Source organism: Dreissena polymorpha, chromosome 3 (genome assembly GCF_020536995.1).
Source record: "Dreissena polymorpha isolate Duluth1 chromosome 3, UMN_Dpol_1.0, whole genome shotgun sequence".
In the NCBI taxonomy this organism is placed as follows: Eukaryota; Metazoa; Mollusca; class Bivalvia; order Myida; family Dreissenidae; genus Dreissena; species Dreissena polymorpha.
This window is the reverse complement of record NC_068357.1, coordinates 130552096-130573021: the sequence shown is the minus strand read 5'-3', so window position 1 is coordinate 130573021 and position 20926 is coordinate 130552096. Positions and strand designations below refer to the sequence as shown.

Below are 20926 nucleotides of genomic sequence, written 5' to 3'. Positions count from 1 at the left end.
CACCTGCAGGAGACCCCAAGACGGTGCAAGAAATTCAACCAGACCGTCGGTGCACCAGCTATAGACTCTCAGACAGTCTGCGACGATGCCAAGACTGTCTGGACACCAGCCGGAGACTCCCAGACAGTCTCCCAGACCGATGGGGACATGCAGGGACTCCAAGACAAACTGCGACGGTGCCAAGACCGTCTGGGCAGCTACAGGAGACTCCCAGACAGTCTGCAATGTTGCAAAGTACGTCTGGGCAATGCAATAGACTGTCAAAGACTGTCTGAAAGTCTCCTGCTGGTGCCGAGACGGTACTGGCATCGTCGCAGACCGTCTTTGAGTATCCTGCTGGTGCCCAGGCGGTCTTCGCACCCTCGCAGACTGTGTGGGATTCTCCTGCAGCTGACCAGACGGTCCTGGCACCGTTGAAGACTGTCTAGGAGTCTCCTGTGGGTGCCTCGCCGGTCTTGGAGATTTTCTGGCAGCGTCGCAGACTGTCTGAGAGTCTCCTGCAGGTGCCCAGACGGCCTTGGCACCGTCACAGACTGTCTGGGAGTCTCTTACTGGTGCCCAGACGGTCTTGGCATCGTCGCACACTGTCTCGAAATTTTCTGCAGGTGCCCTGCCGGTTTAAAAGACTGTCTGGCACCGTCGCAGACTGTCTGGGAGTCTCCTCCAGGTGCTCAGACGGTCATGATATCGTTGAAGATTGTCTGGGAGTCTCCTGCATGTGCCCTGCCGGTTTAAAAGACTGTCTGGCACCGTCGCAGACTGTCTTGGAGTCTCCTCCAGGTGCCCAGACGGTCATGATATCATTGCAAACTGTCTGGGAATCTCCTGCAGGTGCCCAGACGGTTTTGGCACCGTCGCAGATCGTCTGTGAGTCTCCAGGCACGGGTTTTGGGTGCCGACAAAGCGTCAAGCGACGTTCAGTCGTGGTGTGAAGGGTGGACTGCGGTCGCTCGACAGTATGTCGAACAACGCGCGGTCGACTGACGATCGTCGCTCTCTATTAAACTCGGTTATTGTCGCACGACGATTATTTGCTGGTACAATCATAGTCGCCCCACCATGGTCGCTCTCATTAAACCGGATCCAAGAGTCTCCTGCAGGTGCATCGCCGGTCTGGTAGACTTTCTGACGACGTCTCAGACTGTCTCGGGGTCTCCTGCAGGTGCCCAGATGGTATTGGAATCGTCGCAGACTGTCTAGGAGTCTCTTGCAGGTGCCTCGCCGGTCTGTTAGACTGTCTTGGCACCGTCGCAGACAGTCTAGGAGTCTCCTGCAGGTGCCCCGCCTGTCTGAGATACTGTCTGGCACCGTCGCAGACTGTATGAAAGACTAGTACAGGTACCCAGACGGTCTTGGCACCGTCGCAGACTGTCTAGGAGTCTCCTGCTGGTGCTCCGCCTGTCAAGGAGACTGTCTTGCACTGTCGCAGACTGTCTGTGGGTCTCCTGCAGGTGTCAAGGCTGTCTTGGCACCGTGTCAGACTGTCTGAGAGTCTCCTGCTGGTACCTTTAACGCGACGAGTGGTCAGTCTAGTGCATTCCTCTTTATGTCCCGTAGCTTTTTTATAAGTGTTTGCTGTCCTCAACGCCACCCCACACGCGTTTATAGCTGCCACAATCTCCTGCCATTTTTACGCTTGTTTGCCTTGGTCACAAATAGCCCGTACTTTCCCTCCAGCAGGTTTTTGTTCTCGATAACAAGCTCTAAAAGAATATCTATCTCTTTTTTGGACCACGAATGGCACTGACTCGAATGGTTGCAGTCTTCGTCTTCCATTTCTCGCGTGTATTTTCGCCTTCGAATGTTGATGGCGGAAGTGGTAATATTCGTAAAAATAGCGACTACCACGACCGCAGTCGACTGACCACACCGTCGTGGGATCACAGTCGCGGCTACTTGCTCCTTGAACGTGACGAGTGGTCCGTTGGTGGCCGACGAGCGTCAGTCGACCACACAGTCAACCGACTACAGTCGGGTTTTGTAGTTTTTTATTAAACCGGACCCTGGGTCTGCGACGCTGCCGGAAAATATCTCAGACCGTAGAGGCACCCGAAGGAGACTCCTAGACCAGGACCGTCTGTGTAGCTGCAGGTGACTCCCAGACGTTGCCAAAAGTTTTCAAGACCGTATGGGCACCTTCGAGAATCCCAGACAGTCTGCGACGGTGCGAAGACCGTCTCGGCACCAGCAGGATACACAAAAACGGTCTGTGACGGTGCCAAAACCGTCTCGGCACCTGCAGAAAACTTTCAGATAGTATTTGACGGTACCAGACAGTCTCATGTACCGGTGGGGTACCTGCAGCAGATCCCCAGGCAGTCTGCGACGTTGCCAGACAGTCTCTCAGACCGGAGAGGCACCTGCAGGAGACGTCCATACAGTCTGCGACGGGGCCAAGACCGTAAGAACACATACAGGAGATTCCCAAACTGTCTGCGATGGTGCTAGAAGTCTCCCGGACCGGCGGAGCACATGCAAGAGACTCATACATTCTGCGACGTGCCAAGACAGTCTGGGCAACTTCAGGAGATTCCAAGACAGTCTGTTAACAGTGCCAGACAGTCTCTCAGTCCATCGAAAACTGTTTGGAAATCTCCTGCAGGTGCCCGGACGTTCTTGGCACCGTCACAGATTGTCTGTGAGTCTATTGCAGGTGCCCAGACGTACTTTGCAATATTTTAGACTGTCTGGGAGTCTCCTGCAGCTGCCCAGACGGTCTTGGCACCGTAGAAGACTGTCTTGGAGTCCCAGCAAATGCCCCATCGGTCTGGGAGACTGTCTGCGAGTCTCCGGCTGGTGCCCAGACAGTCTTGGCATCGTCGCAGACTGTCTGAGAGTCTCTTGCAGGTGCCCCTAACGGTCTGGGAGAATTTCTTGCACCCTCTGGGAGTCTCCTGCAGGTGCCTTGACGTTTTTGGCAGGGTCGCATACTTTCTGTGAGTCTCCTGCTTGTGCCCGACGGTCTGGTGTATTGTCTGGCACTGTGTGCGAGTCTCCTGACGGCGCCCAGACGGTATTTTCACCATCACAGACTGTCAGGGATTCTCCTTCAGGTACCAAGACGGTCTTGCATAGTCGCCGACTGTCGGAGAGTATCTTGTAGGTGCCATGGAGGTCTGTGAGTCTTCTGGAACAGTCTGGTATTCTCCTGCAGGTGCCCAGACGGTCTTGGCAGCATCGTAGATTGTCTGGGAGTGCCCTGCAGGGTGCCGCCGGTCTTGGAGACTGGCACCGTCACACACTGTATGGGAGTGTCCTGCAGGTGTCTCGCCGGTCTTTAAGACTCTCTGGCGACGTCGCAGACTGTCTTGGAGTCTCTTGCAGGTGCCCAGCTGGTCTGGGAGACCTTCTGAAATCGTCTCAGACTTTTTGGGATTGTCCTACAGGTGCCTAGACGATCTTGGTACCGTTGCAGATTGTCTGGGAGTCTCCTGGCATGGGTTTTGGGTGCCGACAAAGCGTCAAGCGACGAGCAGTCGTGGTGTTAGTTGTGAACTGCGGTCGCTTTACAGTATGTCGAACAACGCGCGGTCAACTGATGATCGTAGCTCTCTATTAAACCCGGTTATCGTCGCACGACGATTATTCGCTGGTACAACCATAGTCGCCCGACCATAGTCGCTCTTATTAAACCGGACCCAGGAGGTGGTGAGGGGGACGGGGGTGGCATGAATAGCATGGACCAGACTGCTTTTTAGTGAGATTAAATGGAAAAATGACTTACAAAATGGCGTCGTTTTGATGATTTTGGCTAAGGAGTAGCTTGTATTTTCACTTAGTAAGCCATATTATATTTCCTTTAAATGAATACTCCCTTTCGGCTCTACGGTATTTGAGCTTCCCTGTTGTTTTTTAATCATACACGTCGGAATAAACAGTTATTGAAGGAAACCCGTCCGCAAATGTGTTCTTTAAGTACGTGACCTTCGAGTAATTTGATTTAGAAATATCATTTTCTCTTATAATATATAGTATTTGTGCATGTTTATTGTAAAATATAACAAACAAGAGATGTGTTTGTCAGAAACACAATGCCCCCTATTGCGCCGCTTTGAAGCCATAAATTACCCTAGTTCGCTCACCTGAGAGGAGTCGGTTCATTCAATCTTTACCTAATGTCAAACTTGACCTAGATATTGACCAGACAAACATCCTGGTCAAATTTCATCATTATTGAACCAAAACTCTGGCGTATGGAGTGTTTTTTTAAGATTTGAAATGGTGACCTATATTTTAAGTTGACCCCCCCTTACCAACCATCAAACTTTGCTTACAAGGATTTTGTACAATATAATAAAAATTTGGACAATCTAAGGGAAATAATTATGACATTAATTATGTGATTTTGCTCATCATCAAACTTGACTGAGATCTTAATTTAAGCAACTTTGATAAAGAATGCTTGAGAAATGTGAATGCTAGAGTGTTTACAAACCAAATGTGGACGGACAGACAGCGGACAAAGACCAATCCTAAAACCTCACCTGAGCAATCAGGTGAGCTAAAAAGTGTGTTTCACCGATCTGAGCCATTTTCCAACTTGTCCAAGAAATCAATAAAACCAATGTATTGACTAAGTTTCATGATGATTAGGCAAATTATGTGACTTCTATAGTGTTCGATTACAAGGTTTCTCACCATAAAGTCACATAAGGAAAACTGCCCCAACCCCTTGCAGCCATGTTTATTGACCCATCGGGACCATTTGCAAACTTGTCTGAGATATATATAAAACCAATCTTTTCACCAAGTTTCATGATAATTGGGCAGAAAATGTGACTTCTAGAGTGTTCACAAGCTTTTTTTAACTATATAAATATAAAAAAAACTGCCCCCCCCCCCCCGGCAGCCATGTTATTCAACTGACCGGAACCATTTTCCAACTCGACTCTCGTATCAAGGGAACATATGTTCTGACCAAATTTCATGAAAATTGGGCAAAAAATGTGACTTCTAGTGTTCACATGTTTTCATTATATACATATAGAGACAAATGCCCCGCCCACTGGTGGCCATGTTTTTTCACCGATCTGGACCATTTTCAAACTCGTCCGAGATATCAATAAAACCAATGTTTTGATTAACTTTCATGGTGATTGGGCCAAAATTGTGACTTCTAGAGTGTTTACAAGGTTTCTCTATAGCCAAATAAGGAAAACTGCCCCGCCCACTGGCTGCCATGTTTTTCAATGGACCGGAACCACTTTTGAACACAAACATGTTGACAAAGTTACATGAAGATTGGGCATGAAATGTGACTTCTACAGTGTTTACATTTTTTTTCATTTTTTTGACCTAGTGACCTAGTTTTTGACCCGGCACGACCCAGTTTCGAACTCGACCGAGATTTCATGGGGACGAAGCTTCTGACCAAGTTTCATGAAGATTGGACAATAAATGTGGCCTCTAGAGTGTTTACGAACAAATGTTACAGACGACGGACAAAGACCGGTCATAAAAGCTCACCTGAGCAATCAGGTGAGCTAAAAAGTTATGACCATTAAAGTTTTCGGACAGACGGACAGATTGACATACTGACTGACTGACGGACAGTTCAACTGCTATATGCCACCCTACTGGGAGCATAAAAATCACGATATTTGTATTTTCCCGGCGCGGTTTTATCTGTAAAAGGCTTTATTGTCGAAATATATTGGTTTAACACCCTTTTTGGAAATGACTTTTTTCAGCAAATTGTAATACCTGACTTTCACATGACAAACAGCTGATCTCAGCTCACTTAAACACAGTCTGCTCCGTGCTACGCATGCCCTCCCAGCTTCATGAGAACGCCGCTTTGAATTTTTTTTTGTTGACCTTTTACTTTGAAGGATGACCTTGACCTTGAACTTCCAACACTCAAAATGTGCAGCTTCATGAGATACACATGCATGCCAAATATCAAGTTGCTATCTTCAATAATTGAAAAAGTTACGGTCAATGTTAAATTTCGGACGGACAGACGCCATATATTTGACATTTGACCTTGAAGGATGACCTTGACTTTCACCTTTCACCACTCAAAATGTGCAGCTCTGTGAGATGCACATGCATGCCAAATATCAAGTTGCTATCTTCAATATTGAAAAAGTTATGGCCAATGTTAAAGTTTTCGAACGGACAGACGCCATATATTTGACATTTGACCTTGAAGGATGACCTTGACCTTCACCTTTTACCACTCAAAATGTTCAGCTCCATGAGATACACATGTATGCCAAATATCAAGTTGCTATCTTCAATAATGCAAAAGTTATGGCCAATGTTAAAGTTTTTGGAAGGACGGACAAATGCCATATATTAGACATGTGACCTTGAAGAATGACCTTGAACTTCACCTTTCACCACTCAAAATGTGCAGCTCCGTGAGATGCACATGCATGCCAAATAACAAGTTGCTATCTTCAATATTGAAAAAGTTATGGCCAATGTTAAAGTTTTCGGACGGACAGTCGCCATATATTTGACATTTGACCTTGAAGGATGACCTTGATCTTCACCTTTCACCACTCAAAATGTTCAGCTCCATGAGATACACATGCATGCCAAATATCAAGTTGCTATCTTCAATAGTGCAAAAGTTATTTTGAACGGACGGACAGACGCCATATATTAGACATTTGACCTTGAACGATGACCTTCACCTTTCACCACTCAAAATGTGCAGCTCCGTAAGATGCACATGCATGCCAAATATCAAGTTGCTATCTTCAATATTGAAAAAGTTATGGCCATTAAAGTTTTTGGATGGACGGACGGACAGACTGACATACACACATACTGACTGACATACTGACTGACACACTGACGGACAGTTCAACTGCTTTATACCACCCTACCGGGGGCATAAAAAGTTTCTTGTAAATGAAAACCACTTACATATTTTTGTGCGCTGAACAGTTTTGGCAAAACTAAGTTTGAAGATGAATGCAAAACTTGGTTCTTTTTTATAAATGTTTCTCTTAACATAAAAAATATTACCATAAAAAATTGAAAATGAAACACGTTCAATGGAATATATTATTTATTTACCATTAGGTGAGAAGAATCCAAAACAAAGGACAATGTGCACCATATTTACAATGAAAAAATGCAATCTGCACATTATAACAACAGTGAATCATTGCACTTAAGATTACAATTCAATATAACAAAGCACAGAATGCTGTATGCATATGTGGCAAGTCCCGTAAACATGAATCAGGCCGGAAAAATCTCACATGGAATCAACAACATAATTGGTCAAATAACTGGCAAAAGCAAAGCCTCAACAGTAAGCAGAGTTTACAAAAGCAAACGTATTGTTTGCTATTGATAAAAAAAGTTATATGGATCCAAATTATGTTACAAGTTTCATACTGGTCACCTAACTCTTATTGCAAATGTAAAACAGAGAAGAAGCATACTGAACTCAAATAAATCGCAGTCCAGATTAAGTTACAATTTGATAAACAAAGTCCCAATCATAATAGCATAAACATAAAATAGCATTTTTAAATCAATTGGAAATACCTTCAATTTTAAATTATAAAATGTAGATCAAAATATACACGTAATTTTATCAAAGTGACCAGCAACGTAATGCCAATGTTAAGTAATGGAAACATAATGTTAGTTTATTTACAATTGAATGTAATAAATTACATCAGAAAATGCGAAATTCAAACAAATTGCATACAAAGGTTTTATGATCATGCCTATCAGGCTAAACTTTGTCAGTGATGAATCTCAAACCGTGACTAGCTAGAGAAGAGTGTCAGAACTCAAAGCAGGATGTTTATAAAAACACAAGTCATGTCGTTCACAGAGAAACACTGTATAAATGTTCAAAATCCAACATGAAACATGTTTTGTCATCTGGAAATAATTCTTCCATTCAAACAAATGTTTCGAGTTTGGGAAACTGTGGCATTGTAATTCATTTCTGTACCCAACAGAAAGAATTTACTCTGAATCTTAATAGGTAAACTACAGAATTTTTGAAAAAAATAATGAGTTATCTGATAAGTCACATTTCAATCAGTAATTATAATTTACATGAAAGTTTTTTTTGCAAACCATACTTGTGTTCAATTCTTAAGATTGCATTACATCTTTTCAAGTCGAGAACAATTTATGTAGTGCAATTCATACACCTTCAACAAAGATGCATTTGAAATAGTTACATAAACAATATAACATGTTTGTTTATGTCATGCTTGCTTAAATGTTGTCCCAGTTACATTTACCATTAACCACAATTACTCAATGAACTCCATTGCACAAAATAGGCTTTTGATAATAAATATGACACCCTCTATTTTCTGTATCATGCTTTCACAGAACATAAGAGTGAAAGCTTCATCAATATATGTACAGACAAATGCATAGACCTCTTGAGTCAATATGACTAATTATTGTTACAAGAATCACTGACCCATAATCATAAGGTTAGAAGTTACACCTCTCACAGTACTAACAACAGAACAGCACTAGACATAATCTTAACTGAAACCTAAATCAAAATTACCTTAACAAAACAATTATTTTCTATAGGTAACGGCAAATACAATTTCGAATATAATTTTGCAAACCAAACCTTGATATTAAAAAACAACACAAATAACAAAATATACATGTTTGAAACTTTCCTTTTTTCAAGACTAAACAGTAACTGAAGCCAGGTTACAACTTTATAAACAGGTGCAGTAAACACAAAATGTCAACAATAAATAAGATAGCACTGAATTAAATAAGCAATTCATGACTATTATTGTTGTTACTGACCAACAAAATAGCAAACCACAAACAATACCTGGGAATGTTTAAGAACGACTTTGTGTGGCAAACCAAAATGTAGTAGGAAAAAACGTAATAATCCTGAACTTCCATTAGCAATTAATCGCAGATTTCCACAATTAAAAGAAGCAGTTTAAATGCATTTTCCTTCAACCAAAAAATGCATACATGTACATTTAATAGAATGTAAAGTCCACAAATTGGGAAATCAATAGTGAAAATTAGTATTATGTACAACAAGCAGAGTGAAAAAAGCTGCTACCAAAAAGAATAACCTTCAATCATGGCACACACAAGCAGAGGTGAAAAGTCACTGATATCACAGAATTATTTTATGGAAAAAATTGGGAAATGTTAACCATTTTTTGAGCTTAACCCTGGTGGGAAGTTGTGTGTATAACAAAAACTGCATGTTCACATTCAATAAGCAGATTTAAGCCAGTTTTACAGCTAACTGACTGATAAAAAATCCAAATATGGTTGGCAAATTACAATCAAGTAGCATGAAGAATAATTAACTTTTATCAACCCAACATCTCATTCAACTATTACAATTGCTTAAGACATATTGTGCTCCGAGTCATACATGCAAAACATTCCAACTTCAGCAAGGAAAGCCACTTTTTAGGCTGTTTGTCTCCCTGACCCTTTTTACCACCATTTGTCCTGACACTCATAAAAACTTTGTTGGTTATAAAAATTAACTTTTAAACTCACTATGAAAGCTCTGTTTGGCTAAATCCTTCCATCGCTGATACCTTCATTGCCCCCTTATGGCGCACATTATCAACAAGGGTGAACAAGTGATGTTGTTACCACCTTAGCAGTGATTTATTTGCCAATGAGGGAGTTTATCAGGCATTTATGTGATGGGGCTTTTAAGCCATCTGTGTTTGTATTTTACGGCCCAATCATGCCCAAAGGTGCTATATCCTGTGTATAAAACCACCCTAGGTTTAAAAACGCATGTATAATCAGTCAAAACAGCGATTTTGCACATCAAACAAATTACTGGTAAATGTAGACTAATACAAGTTGCCTTTTCACATAAATTTACTATAGTGTTAGCCTAATTTTCAGAAAAAAGTTTGTTGCATAAATCTGAATTTGAATATATTTGACGATTGGTCAAATAACGACAGTGCTTGATGCCCGCCAATTGCATTACATGCTTAACACATGTAAAATGGGAATACCCTGGTCGGACCTCAAATAATGGTATACTCAACATTTCATGTTACGAAGACACGGCCCTGGCACACCTATGTCAACTTTGAGAAAATGAAATTCTTAAACACCTATATTGTCAATTTTTGCCAGAAATGTCAACTTTTACTGACAATTGACTTAAGAAAAGGCTATGCCTGGCTTTGAAGTCAAATGTTCCAACAATTTATATGGCGTGTCCCGATTTGGATCTGATAATTTTAATATGTATGACTGAGTAAACGTTATGAAAAATTTAACATTCAGATAAATAGACATGTTATTATCACTCTTTTAACATTATTCGTGGTCTCTGTACAATTAACAATTCAAGACTAGGCTGCATAAGTTTTAACATGTAAACAAACAATAAAATCGCCCTTTATGTACAAATCACATCAGTAGTAAGTATGTGACCTTGATATAGTTTGTTTGAAATGAATAAATATCAGGATAGCAAGCTGAATAGGCACACACCTTAATCACCACTGCAGAAGCCTTTTTCCATCAATCAGCACCACATTATGCTGGCAAGGCAACACATATTGCCAGGACTTGTGGACTGGTGAACAAGCAAATGTTAACCCTTTGCATGCTAGGAAATTTATCGTCTGCTAAATTGGTGTCTGCTGAATTTCTAAAATCATCATTTTCTTCACTTTTTTTCAAAGACCACTATCAGAATAGCAAACAGTTTGGATCAAGATCAGACGCCACCTTTTGTGGCATCTGATCTTGATCCAAACTGTTCGCAAAGGCCTTTAAAATTCAGTTCCAGCACTGAAAGGGTTAAGCATGAATGGCACCATGCATGGATAAGAACATTTTCACAACTGCCCACTTGTATGATACAAAACCCTCAATAACCATGAAGTCCCAATGGCATGCTGTTGTCTGTACATGCAGACGTGAGTTTCAATCTCTTCAAAAACATATGAGCAGCCATCTGGGAAAACCAGTTTTAATGCATGTGCGTAAAGCATCGTCCCAGACTAGCCTGCACAGTCCGCATAGACATGCATGTGCGTAAAGCATCGTCCCAGACTTGCCTGCGCAGTCCGCATAGACATGCATGTGCGTAAAGCATCGTCCTAATTTAGCTTGTGCAGTCCACACAGACATAACAAAAAACACATCTTCTTTTATGGAAATCTTTCTTAAAGGAAGTTTCTTCAATACAAACGTGGCTGTCTATTTGTAAAGTGACCTTTTTGATTAGCCTAAGCAAACTGAACACTTTACACATATGCATTAAGCCTGGTTATAACGGAGACCGGCCCATATTTCAACTTCAAGACCTCTGTATTCACTAGGGTCTAAAGTCCCAGTCATGTGTATCACAGATATATGTCAGGACATCCGGTCCAGTCCTGTTTGCCCTTTGCCTCCCAATACTTGTTATTGGACACGTATATATGCTCCCCTGTAATCTCGTCCCTCTGGCGCATGAACCACATTGGTTTGTGACATGGGGGCTCCTCCCCTGCAGAAAACAACACAAACAATACATGAAGAAATAACCAATTTGATTACCAATACATTACAGCACATTCAAGTTCATGATTTTCACACACTGATATTTATGCTGTTCAATGTAATCAAAGTTAAATTCCTGTCAAAATAAACACAGTTATCAAGTCAAGCTTATCAAGTAACCTACTTAAGGTGAAGTGTTATTGTTTTCATAATGCAATGCATGCATATAGACTCACTTCCCCACTTCTGACAAATATGTTTGTCATTCAAATGGTTATGCCTTAATTTTACTAAAATTCCACTTGCCCTCTAACAAACGTATCAATAACAGACACATTATTTCGAAAATACCAAGTTTACACATAAGAGTAAATTAAGTAAGCCTACACTGCAACGTTTTTTAGATACTAAACATATGCTTTTAAATGATGAGAACAGGAACAGTAACATTCATTCACTACAATTTCTATATCAAACTTCAGTCTCAGATAAATCTTCTCTCTCATTCTTTCTAAGATACACATTATGATTTTTTAGATTCAAAGAAACAAGCATGGAAATGACATACATTATGAACATGCTGCAGCATCATTATACCAATAACACAGGTATATGAGCCTCTTTTGTGAAAACTGGGCTTAATGCATGTGTGTAAAGTGTTGTCCCACATTAGTCTGTGCAGTCTGCACAGGCTAATCAGGGACAACACTTCCAGCTATTATGGATTTTTTGTTTTAAACAAATTATCTTTTCACCAAAATCCAGTTTAAGCCAAAAGTGTCAGCCCCTGATGAGCTGTGCGGACTGCACTGGCCAATCTGCTATGACACTTTGTCAGCCCCTGATGAGCTGTGCGGACTGCACAGGCCAATCTGCTATGACACTTTGTCAGCCCCTGATGAGCTGTGCGGACTGCACAGGCCAATCTGCTATGACACTTTGTCAGCCCCTGATGAGCTGTGCGGACTGCACAGGCCAATCTGCTATGACACTTTTTCAGCCCCTGATGAGCTGTGCTGACTGCACAGGCCAATCTGCTATGACACTTTCGAACATGAGAGTCAGGCTCATATCAAATATGGGTGAAGGTTTGTTTGGCGCACCTCGTTTCAAGGCATCCTCAGCCTGTGCCTCCATCTGCTTTCTCTTTGTTCTCTGTTTCTCTTCAAGCTGAACCTTGAGTCTATTGGCCTCGTCCCAAGCCCCTTCCTCCATGGCGCGCTGGTCCGGCCGATTGCGCGCATCTGTTGGCGCCACACTCGGGTCCTTCTCATTCAGCTGAATAGCCAGCTTGGTGAATGAGTACATCTTCTCACTACCTGGACTGAAGTGTGAAAATATCTTGGCTTTTTAAATGCTGTACAATTACTGTCTCATTAATTATCTTATCAAAGCGGTTAATTCACTGAAGATGTGCCTTTGCGTAAATCAGACTTAAACTAGTGTTCTATTGACCATCATCGCTCACAGTTTGATGTGCTACTTACAAAAATAATGAACAGATGTCAATACTTTCAAGCTGACAATAATATCAAAACATTCAAAACTTATGTTTAAGTTCTAAAATTCAAGAGAAGAAGCAGTACAAAACTTTCAGGGAAGGGAGAGATTTATATATCTCTAAGTCACTTACGGAGGTTCCACTCGCTTCCATATGATACGTTTGGGCCCCGTGGCAAACACAGGTCTCTTGGCTGACTCGTCCACCTGCAGCACCTGTGCAATCTCCATCTGTGTGTCCCAGGTACCTGTGATCACCCACTTGGCCGCATCACTGCTGTCCGTCACCACACCTGTCACCTGTGGAAACCAGATTTGTGTACAGGGTCACAGGGGTATTATGGATTATTATGTCAAATGTGACATTAGTGAGAGCAGTACTTACATCACATATGAGTGAAAATCTTTATCCTATAAAGACTGAGCATTATTGATAGATTTCTCTACATCTTTAAATATATACTTTTTCATAATAACATCTATGTCCATTTGTCAAAGCAGCACATTATGCTGAAAGCTGCTAAAGAAAAATTAGACTACATCTTTCCAAACATCCAAGGTTTGGAAATAACTGTAGACATTTGCACCACCTCATCAATCAAAGACAACAAGGGGAAGAAAACTCTGTGATGTTGCATATGAATATTACACTTATCCACTAACAATAAATACAAATAAGTATTCCCGTTTTTTAACAATATTCTTGTTATATGGTTTTCTTTGTGAAAAGACTGAGCTTGAATTCATAAACACTTTCTTTAAATTCTCCGTTTCTTTTCCAAGACAACCTTTTAATTTGTTAATCAAAAATAACTTAATGTTGTTTGTATCTAAAACATATTCTCTGGGGTTGACAAACATACACTTTTCATTAATTTAATTTCAGGATGTTATTTGTTACTTTAACTTCTCATTTTTATACAGAAAATCATACTATCTCTTCTCTATTGTCAGACATCTTGGAATATTGACTTGTGTGAAATGCAATGTCATATTGGGTTTTTTCCTTTGCAATCACAAACCAATAGTTTCTTCAAATGTCATATGGCGACAACTCGTGATACTCTGTACACACTTGTGGATAAAACACATGTAGCATAGGCACTGATGCTTACCTTTAACAAGCTAAAATCGTTACCATATTTATCAAATGGATTGCTTGAATTACTAGTTACCATATTTATCAAATGGATTGCTTGAATTACTAGTTATCTTCCTTTTAATGTTTACTATTTAGATTTTGGGATACATCAATAACAAAAGTCAGTGGTTGTTTTAAAACAAGAGCACCGCATAACGGGTGCCACGTTCGGCTAAGGGTGCAGTTTTGAATAAATGAAAGCTTGTCAGAATTTATTTTTTTAAAGGTCACAGTGACCTTGACCTTTTACCTAGTGACCCAAAAATGGGTGTGGCGTGTAGAACTCATCACAGTGCATCTACATATGAAGTTTCAAAGTTGTAGGTGGAAGCAATTTGATTTTAGAGCTAACGTTCAAAACCTTAACAAAATGTTAAGGTTTTAGAAGGACGCGGACGTCGAACGGCACGAAGAGCTGGCTATGACAATACCTCGGGTTTTCTCCGAGCTTAAAAACACTCTTGCATTGGCCTGTTTCACAGGAAGGTCCACATTGCCTGAAACACAGGCTAAATCAATGAGAAGCATTATTAAGCACACATTTTTAATAGCATCAAAATACAATGGCATCTGCAAAGCCTTACTTTTCTTGGTTTTTCTCGTGAGAAATAGCTGTAAGGGTAATATTTGAGGTGGCAGTTGTCACCGTTCTTGTGGTTCTTGATGTCCATGTCCCCGTGATGGTCGACCCATAGCTTGCCAACGATGATGTTGTGAACAGTTGTAGTCACCTTACGCCACGTATAGTGGTTTCCAGATTTGTGAAAGACTAGATGAGCTATACCTGTAAATGTAACATACATACATGTAACAGTATCCTTTACTAACTCGAATTGTGGTTCATTGATTTCAATGGTATATGATATTTTTACATAAACCAAAATCACACTGAGGGCATGGTACTGACTATAAAAGAAGCTCCAAACTGTTTGATGACCGAAGTCAAAGGCTAAGGTCCTTACCCAGTTTGGGGATGCATGGTTGGATACAATAATGCCTGAGGTGGGGCTTTTGATTTCTTACATTGTACCAGGCCAGGCCTGGACACTAACTTTTTTTTCAACTAGCCCATTCTGGCTAGTAAATGCAAAACCAATTAGCCCTGACCAATCTTTCATGTGCCCTAACCCACGGACTCTAGATTAATATACACTCCGTGCCTAACCCAAATATTATCAATATATTTATATTTATCATTCAACTTGTATTTTCTTGTGCGTGGAGATGCAATTAAGATTGCTATTATAAACTGTGGCTTCCGTCTGACAACAAAATGTTAGTGAATCTTAAATGTCCCAAAATAACGTGTTACGGTAGTCGTAAAGTCTCTAAGTTTTATACTAAAAGCAGAGATCAACCTTTAATATTAGTTTTGCTAATTGAATTGCGTAAAAAAGATTGTCAAAACACTTCTAATCGATCAAGCAAATTCAATTTATTTAAAATTGATAAATAACTAATAATTTTAATGTAACTTTGTGTTTATATCGAGTTTGATACCTTCATCGATCCCGGACTATCCTGGGCAATCCCGGCTTTTAGTTTATAACGTATTTTTATCGAGAAAACAAGTCACTTGGAGGAAACAAATAAAAAAACTGTATCTAGTGGAATTCCATTTAAAAAAAACAAGATGTGTTTGTGAAACACAATGTCCCCCTATATGATGTTTGACCTTGAAGGATGACCTTGACCTTGTGAAGGATGACCTTGACCTTTCACCACTCAAAATGTGCAGCTCCATGAGATACACATGCATGCCAAATATCAAGTTGCTATCATCAATATTGCAAAAGTATTCATAAAATAAGCGATTTGGGCCACATATATTTGACCTCTGACCTTGAATGATGACCTTGACCTTTCACCACTCAAAATGTGCAGCTCCATGAGATGCACATGCATGCCAAATATCAAGTTGCTATCTTCAATATTGCAAAAGTATTTAGAAAATAAGCGATTTGGGCCACATATATTTGACCTCTGACCTTGAAGTATGACCTTGACCTTTCACCACTCAAAATGTGCAGCTCCATGAGATACACATGCATGCTAAATATCAAGTTGCTATCTTCAATATTGCAAAAGTATTCATAAAATGAGCGATTCTGGTCACATATATTTGACCTCTGACCTTGAAGGATGACCTTGACCTTGACCTTTCACCACTCAAAATGTGCAGCTTCATGAGATACACATGCATGCCAAATATGAAGTTGCTATCTTCAATATAGCAAAAGTTATAGCAAAATGTTAAAGTTGGCGCAAACAGACCAACAGACAGGGCAAAAACAATATGTAGTGGGGGACATAAAAACTGAGGTGTTTTCTCAACAAAAGTACGTTCCAAATCTATTTCGAGATATGATCCATCAAAAAGCGTTTGTTGTATCCCACTTCACTCTGGGATTTAAATGTCATCTGATTGTATTGTATTAAGATTTTTACATCTTTGAAAAGCTTATTTAAAATGCAGTTTATTGATATAGAACACATAATTCCGCCCAGAATACACACGACCGGTCTGGCATATTTCTGGGACATTGGCTAGCCCGGACCTAGGTATGGCTAGCCCAGACCTATGTACAGGCAGTGAATGTCGTTCGGACGTGCCTTATTGTCGAGCCCTGCAGACATTATCTACTTATGTATTAACCAGTGTATAATCCATGATTTTTACAGAAAAAACCTTGACAAAAATTGTAAGACTGTCAAATCGAGTTCTAATCCAGATCATAATTACACAATGAAATAATTTAACTATAAAATGCAATATTTTAAAATTAATTTTTAATAATTATCAAATGCATAATAATTTTTAGATTAAAAATAATCCCAGATGTCAACATCAAAATACAATACAGAGATACCCAACAGTGTAACTTTTATCATACCACCGCATTGATATCTGCCTGATATAACGTTGCCTGGTATATTTTTTTATATCATGGTCAACAGGAAGTTCTTAAATCAGTCAATGTATGGAGTTTCGTGGGATTTTTAATAAAGTCAACAATTTCTATCAACATGAATCATGTTCAACAAAACAAACAATTTGATACCAAGAACGTACATATTTTATTCCAGTTTAAAGTCATAAATCACAAAAACGTTTATTTTTTAAAAATCACAACAGCCCGCACTGATTAAGTTAAATGACGTCATCAATGGGGCAATAAATCTTAAATATCGCTATAGTCTTTGCACTCGCAAATGTTTCACAGAAAGTCAAAACAAATGAAAACTGTATGCTTATCCTCAACTATTAAACAAACGATTTAACAGGCTTATGTCATTATTGACACGGTCATCAAAATATCAATTTCAATACACATCTCCAAAATGACGTCTCCAAGCTATTCAGTGAAGTGTGTTCTTAGATTAAATTTGTCGCTGCAGTCCATTCCTGATCTCCAATTCAAGACGTTTATAATTATAGCGGTTGTACTCTTCCCTTTCGTAGTGCAAACAACTTTATTTCTCTATATGATGTTTAAAATAAGCGATTATTTGTGTTGTCTTTTCGAACGCCGTTTCTACATGTATGTCAACGTGTAAAAGCCGGATCAGCAAAATCAGCGGGGATCCGTACATATTAAATATAAAGAAATGGATTGTTTTGCAGATTTTTAGGAAAATGTGGTATGATAAACAGAAAAACAGATTACTGTCCCATCGTTTTGTAATATATCAGGCTCCACACCAATAAAATAACAGCTCGGCAAGCCTCGCCTTTATATTATTCTAAGCCTTGCCTGATATATTTCACAACGATTGGACAGTAACCTGTTATTCTCTATATATGTGGCGAGGTCGTTCGTAAATAGATACTACATGCAGTACATAATTGCCATGTGTTGTCCTTTTCTTGCACCAGCATTTCATATGGAATTGAAGTAAGATCATAACACAGGCATAAACATTTGTTTCACACTATACCAAATGCACCCTGAAAATTAATACAGGTACATGTAAGTCCACTAAACAGACTACCTGTTGGGACTATTGTAAGGTACGGACTGACTAACCGTTGGGACTATTGTAAGGTATGGACTGACTACCTATAGGGACAATTGTAAGGTATGGACTGACTACCTGTTGGGACTATTGTAAGGTATGGACTGACTACCTGTTGGGACTATTGCAAGGTATGGACTGACTACCTGTTGGGACAATTGTAAGGTATGTACAGACTACCTGTTGGGACTATTGTAAGGTATGGACTGACTACCTGTTTGGACTATTGTAAGGTATGGACTGACTACCTGTTGGGACAATTGTAAGATATGGACAGACAACCTGTTAGGACTATTGTGAGGTATGGACTGACTTCATGTTGGGACTATTGTAAGGTAAGGACTGACTACCTGTTGGGACTATTGTAAGGTATGGACAGACTTCATGTAGGGACTATTGTAAGGCAAGGACTGACTACCTGTTGGGACTATTGTAAGATATAGACAGACGACCTGTTGGGACTATTGTAAGGTATGGACAGACTTCATGTTGAGACTATTGTAAGGCAAGGACTGACTACCTGTTGGGACTATTGTAAGGTATGGACTGACTACTTGTTGGAACTATTGTTAGGTATAGGCAGACTACCTCTTGGTACTATTGTTAGGTATGGACTTACTACCTATTGAGACAATTGTAAGGTATGGACTGACTACCATTGGGACTATTGTAAGGTATGGACTGACTACCTGTTGGGACTTTTGTCAGGTATGGACTGACTACCTATTGGGACAATTGTAAGGTATGGACTGACTACCTGTTGGGACTATTGTAAGGTATGGACTGACTACCTATAGGGACTATTGTAAGGTATGGACTGACTACCTGTTGGGACTATTGTAAGGTATGGACAGACGACCTGTTGGGACTATTGTAAGGTATGGACTGACTACCTGTTGGGACTATTGTAAGGTATGGACTGACAACCTGTTGGGACAATTGTAAGGTATGGACTACCTGTTGGAACTATTGTAAGATAGACTCCCTTGATGCAGCTCTTCATGGTGAACTCCTGCCATAGAGTCCAGGTCCGCCCCTTGGTGTGTACAGCCATCACAGGCGGATGGTGATTCACCTGCAGTAGTACCACGGTACCAAGGCTTACACCTAGCTGACTGCTGTGCTGGTGTGCTGAGGGAGAGTGTAGCAGCTGAGGACTGTGAGGTATTCTTTGAAAGGGGAGCCGTTTTTAAATTTGTGTGTGGGAGGGGGGGTAGTTGTGGTGACAGTGTAACCCTTAACTAAAAAAACAGGCTTTACATCGAACATGGTGGTCATGTTTCAGATGTGAGACATATCTTGAGCTTTTAGTAACTGAATGAAATGACATTTGTGTGTACCAGTAGGTATTATTTGTAGGTATTTTCCTCTAAACTTGCTGCCCATGGTGAACTCCTGCCAGAGTGTCCAGGCCTTTCCCTCAGTGCACAGTGCTGCGGTGGGAGGGTGGTGGCTCACCTGGAACAAGCCGGGATCAACCAGGTAGACTGGGGTGGGGCACAGTAGGAATACAGTCTATCATGTGGGAAGGATTTGGGGAGCAGGGGGGGGGGGGAGGGGTGTTCTATTTCGCTGATACAATATGAAAAGGATATTTTAACAATTGTTTAATTTAGTCTTCAACTTTTCACTGTGAGTCTTTTTTATTCGACAATGAAAGAGCCTTTTTTTTGCTGTGCTATATGACATGGTCAAAAGGAAGGGATCTTGAATAACATTATGTAATATACATAAATAATAAATTAACATTTATATGACAGAAGATCAAATGCAAACTTGATATAATAAAGAATGCTAAATGGAAAACAAGAGGGCCTGAATGGCCCAAAGTCGCTCACCTGAGATAACAAGATGTTATTGGGACAAATCTTCTGACCAAGTTTCATGAAGATCGGAAAATAAATGTGGCCTCTACAGTGTTAACAAGGTTTTACTATAGCCATATAAGGAAAAATGCCCCGCCCCCTGGCAGCCATGTTTTTCAACCAACCGGCATCATTTTTGAACTCCTCCAAGATATTATCGGGATGAATCTTCTGACCAAGTTTCATGAAGATCGGACAGTAAATGTAGCCTCTAGAGTGTTAACAAGATTTTACTATAGCCATAAAAGGAAAAATGCCCCGCCCCTTGGAAGCCATTTTTTTCAAGCAAACATAATTATTTTCAAACTCATCCAAGATATCATTGAGACCAATCTTCTGACCAAATTTCATGAAGATTCGACAATAAATGTGGCCTCTAGAGTGTTAACAAGGTTTTACGATAGCCATATAAGGAAAAATGCCCCGCCCCTGGTGGCCATGTTTTTAAAGCAACCAAAACCATTTTCGAACTCATCCAAGATATCATTGGGACAAATCTTCTGACCATGTTTCATGATGATCGGAAAATAAATGAGACCTCTAGAGTGTTAACAAGGTTTTACTATAGCCATATAAGGAAAAATGCCCCGCCCCTGTGGTGGCCATGTTTTTCAACCAACCGGCATCATTTTTGAACTCGTCCAAGATATTATTGGGATGAATCTTATTACCGAGTTTCATGAAGATTGGACAATAAATGTGGCCTCTATAGTGTTAACAAGATTTTACTATAGCCTTATATAGCCATTTAAGGAAAAATGCCCCGCCCCTTGGCGGCCATGCTTTTCAAGCAAACGTAACATTTTTCAAACTCATCCAAGATATCATTAAGACAAATCTTCTGACCAAATTTCATGAAGATTGGACTATACATGTGGCCTCTAGAGTGTTAACAAGGTTTTACATTAGCCATATTAGGAAAAATGCCCCGCCCACTGGCAGC

The 20926-nt window shown here is 40.4% G+C and overlaps 1 protein-coding gene across 2 annotated transcripts in view; it reads right to left on the bottom strand.

Annotated features, from left to right (window-relative positions):
• Positions 1–7006: 7006 nt before the first annotated feature.
• Positions 7007–20926, bottom strand: part of LOC127871460 (oxysterol-binding protein 1-like) — a 36826-nt gene continuing 22906 nt past the window's right edge. The window contains exons 9-13 of one of the 2 annotated variants that reach the window (XM_052414405.1): positions 19076–19193; positions 14686–14885; positions 13094–13260; positions 12564–12784; positions 7007–11467 (exon numbers count right to left, since the gene is read on the bottom strand). In XM_052414405.1, the coding sequence (XP_052270365.1) occupies positions 11322–11467; positions 12564–12784; positions 13094–13260; positions 14686–14885; positions 19076–19193 (852 nt within the window). In that variant the 3' untranslated portion in view covers positions 7007–11321. Of the gene's footprint in view, positions 11468–12563; positions 12785–13093; positions 13261–14685; positions 14886–19075; positions 19194–19458; positions 19577–20926 lie in introns of both variants that reach the window. The other variant, XM_052414404.1, reaches the window with a different exon arrangement.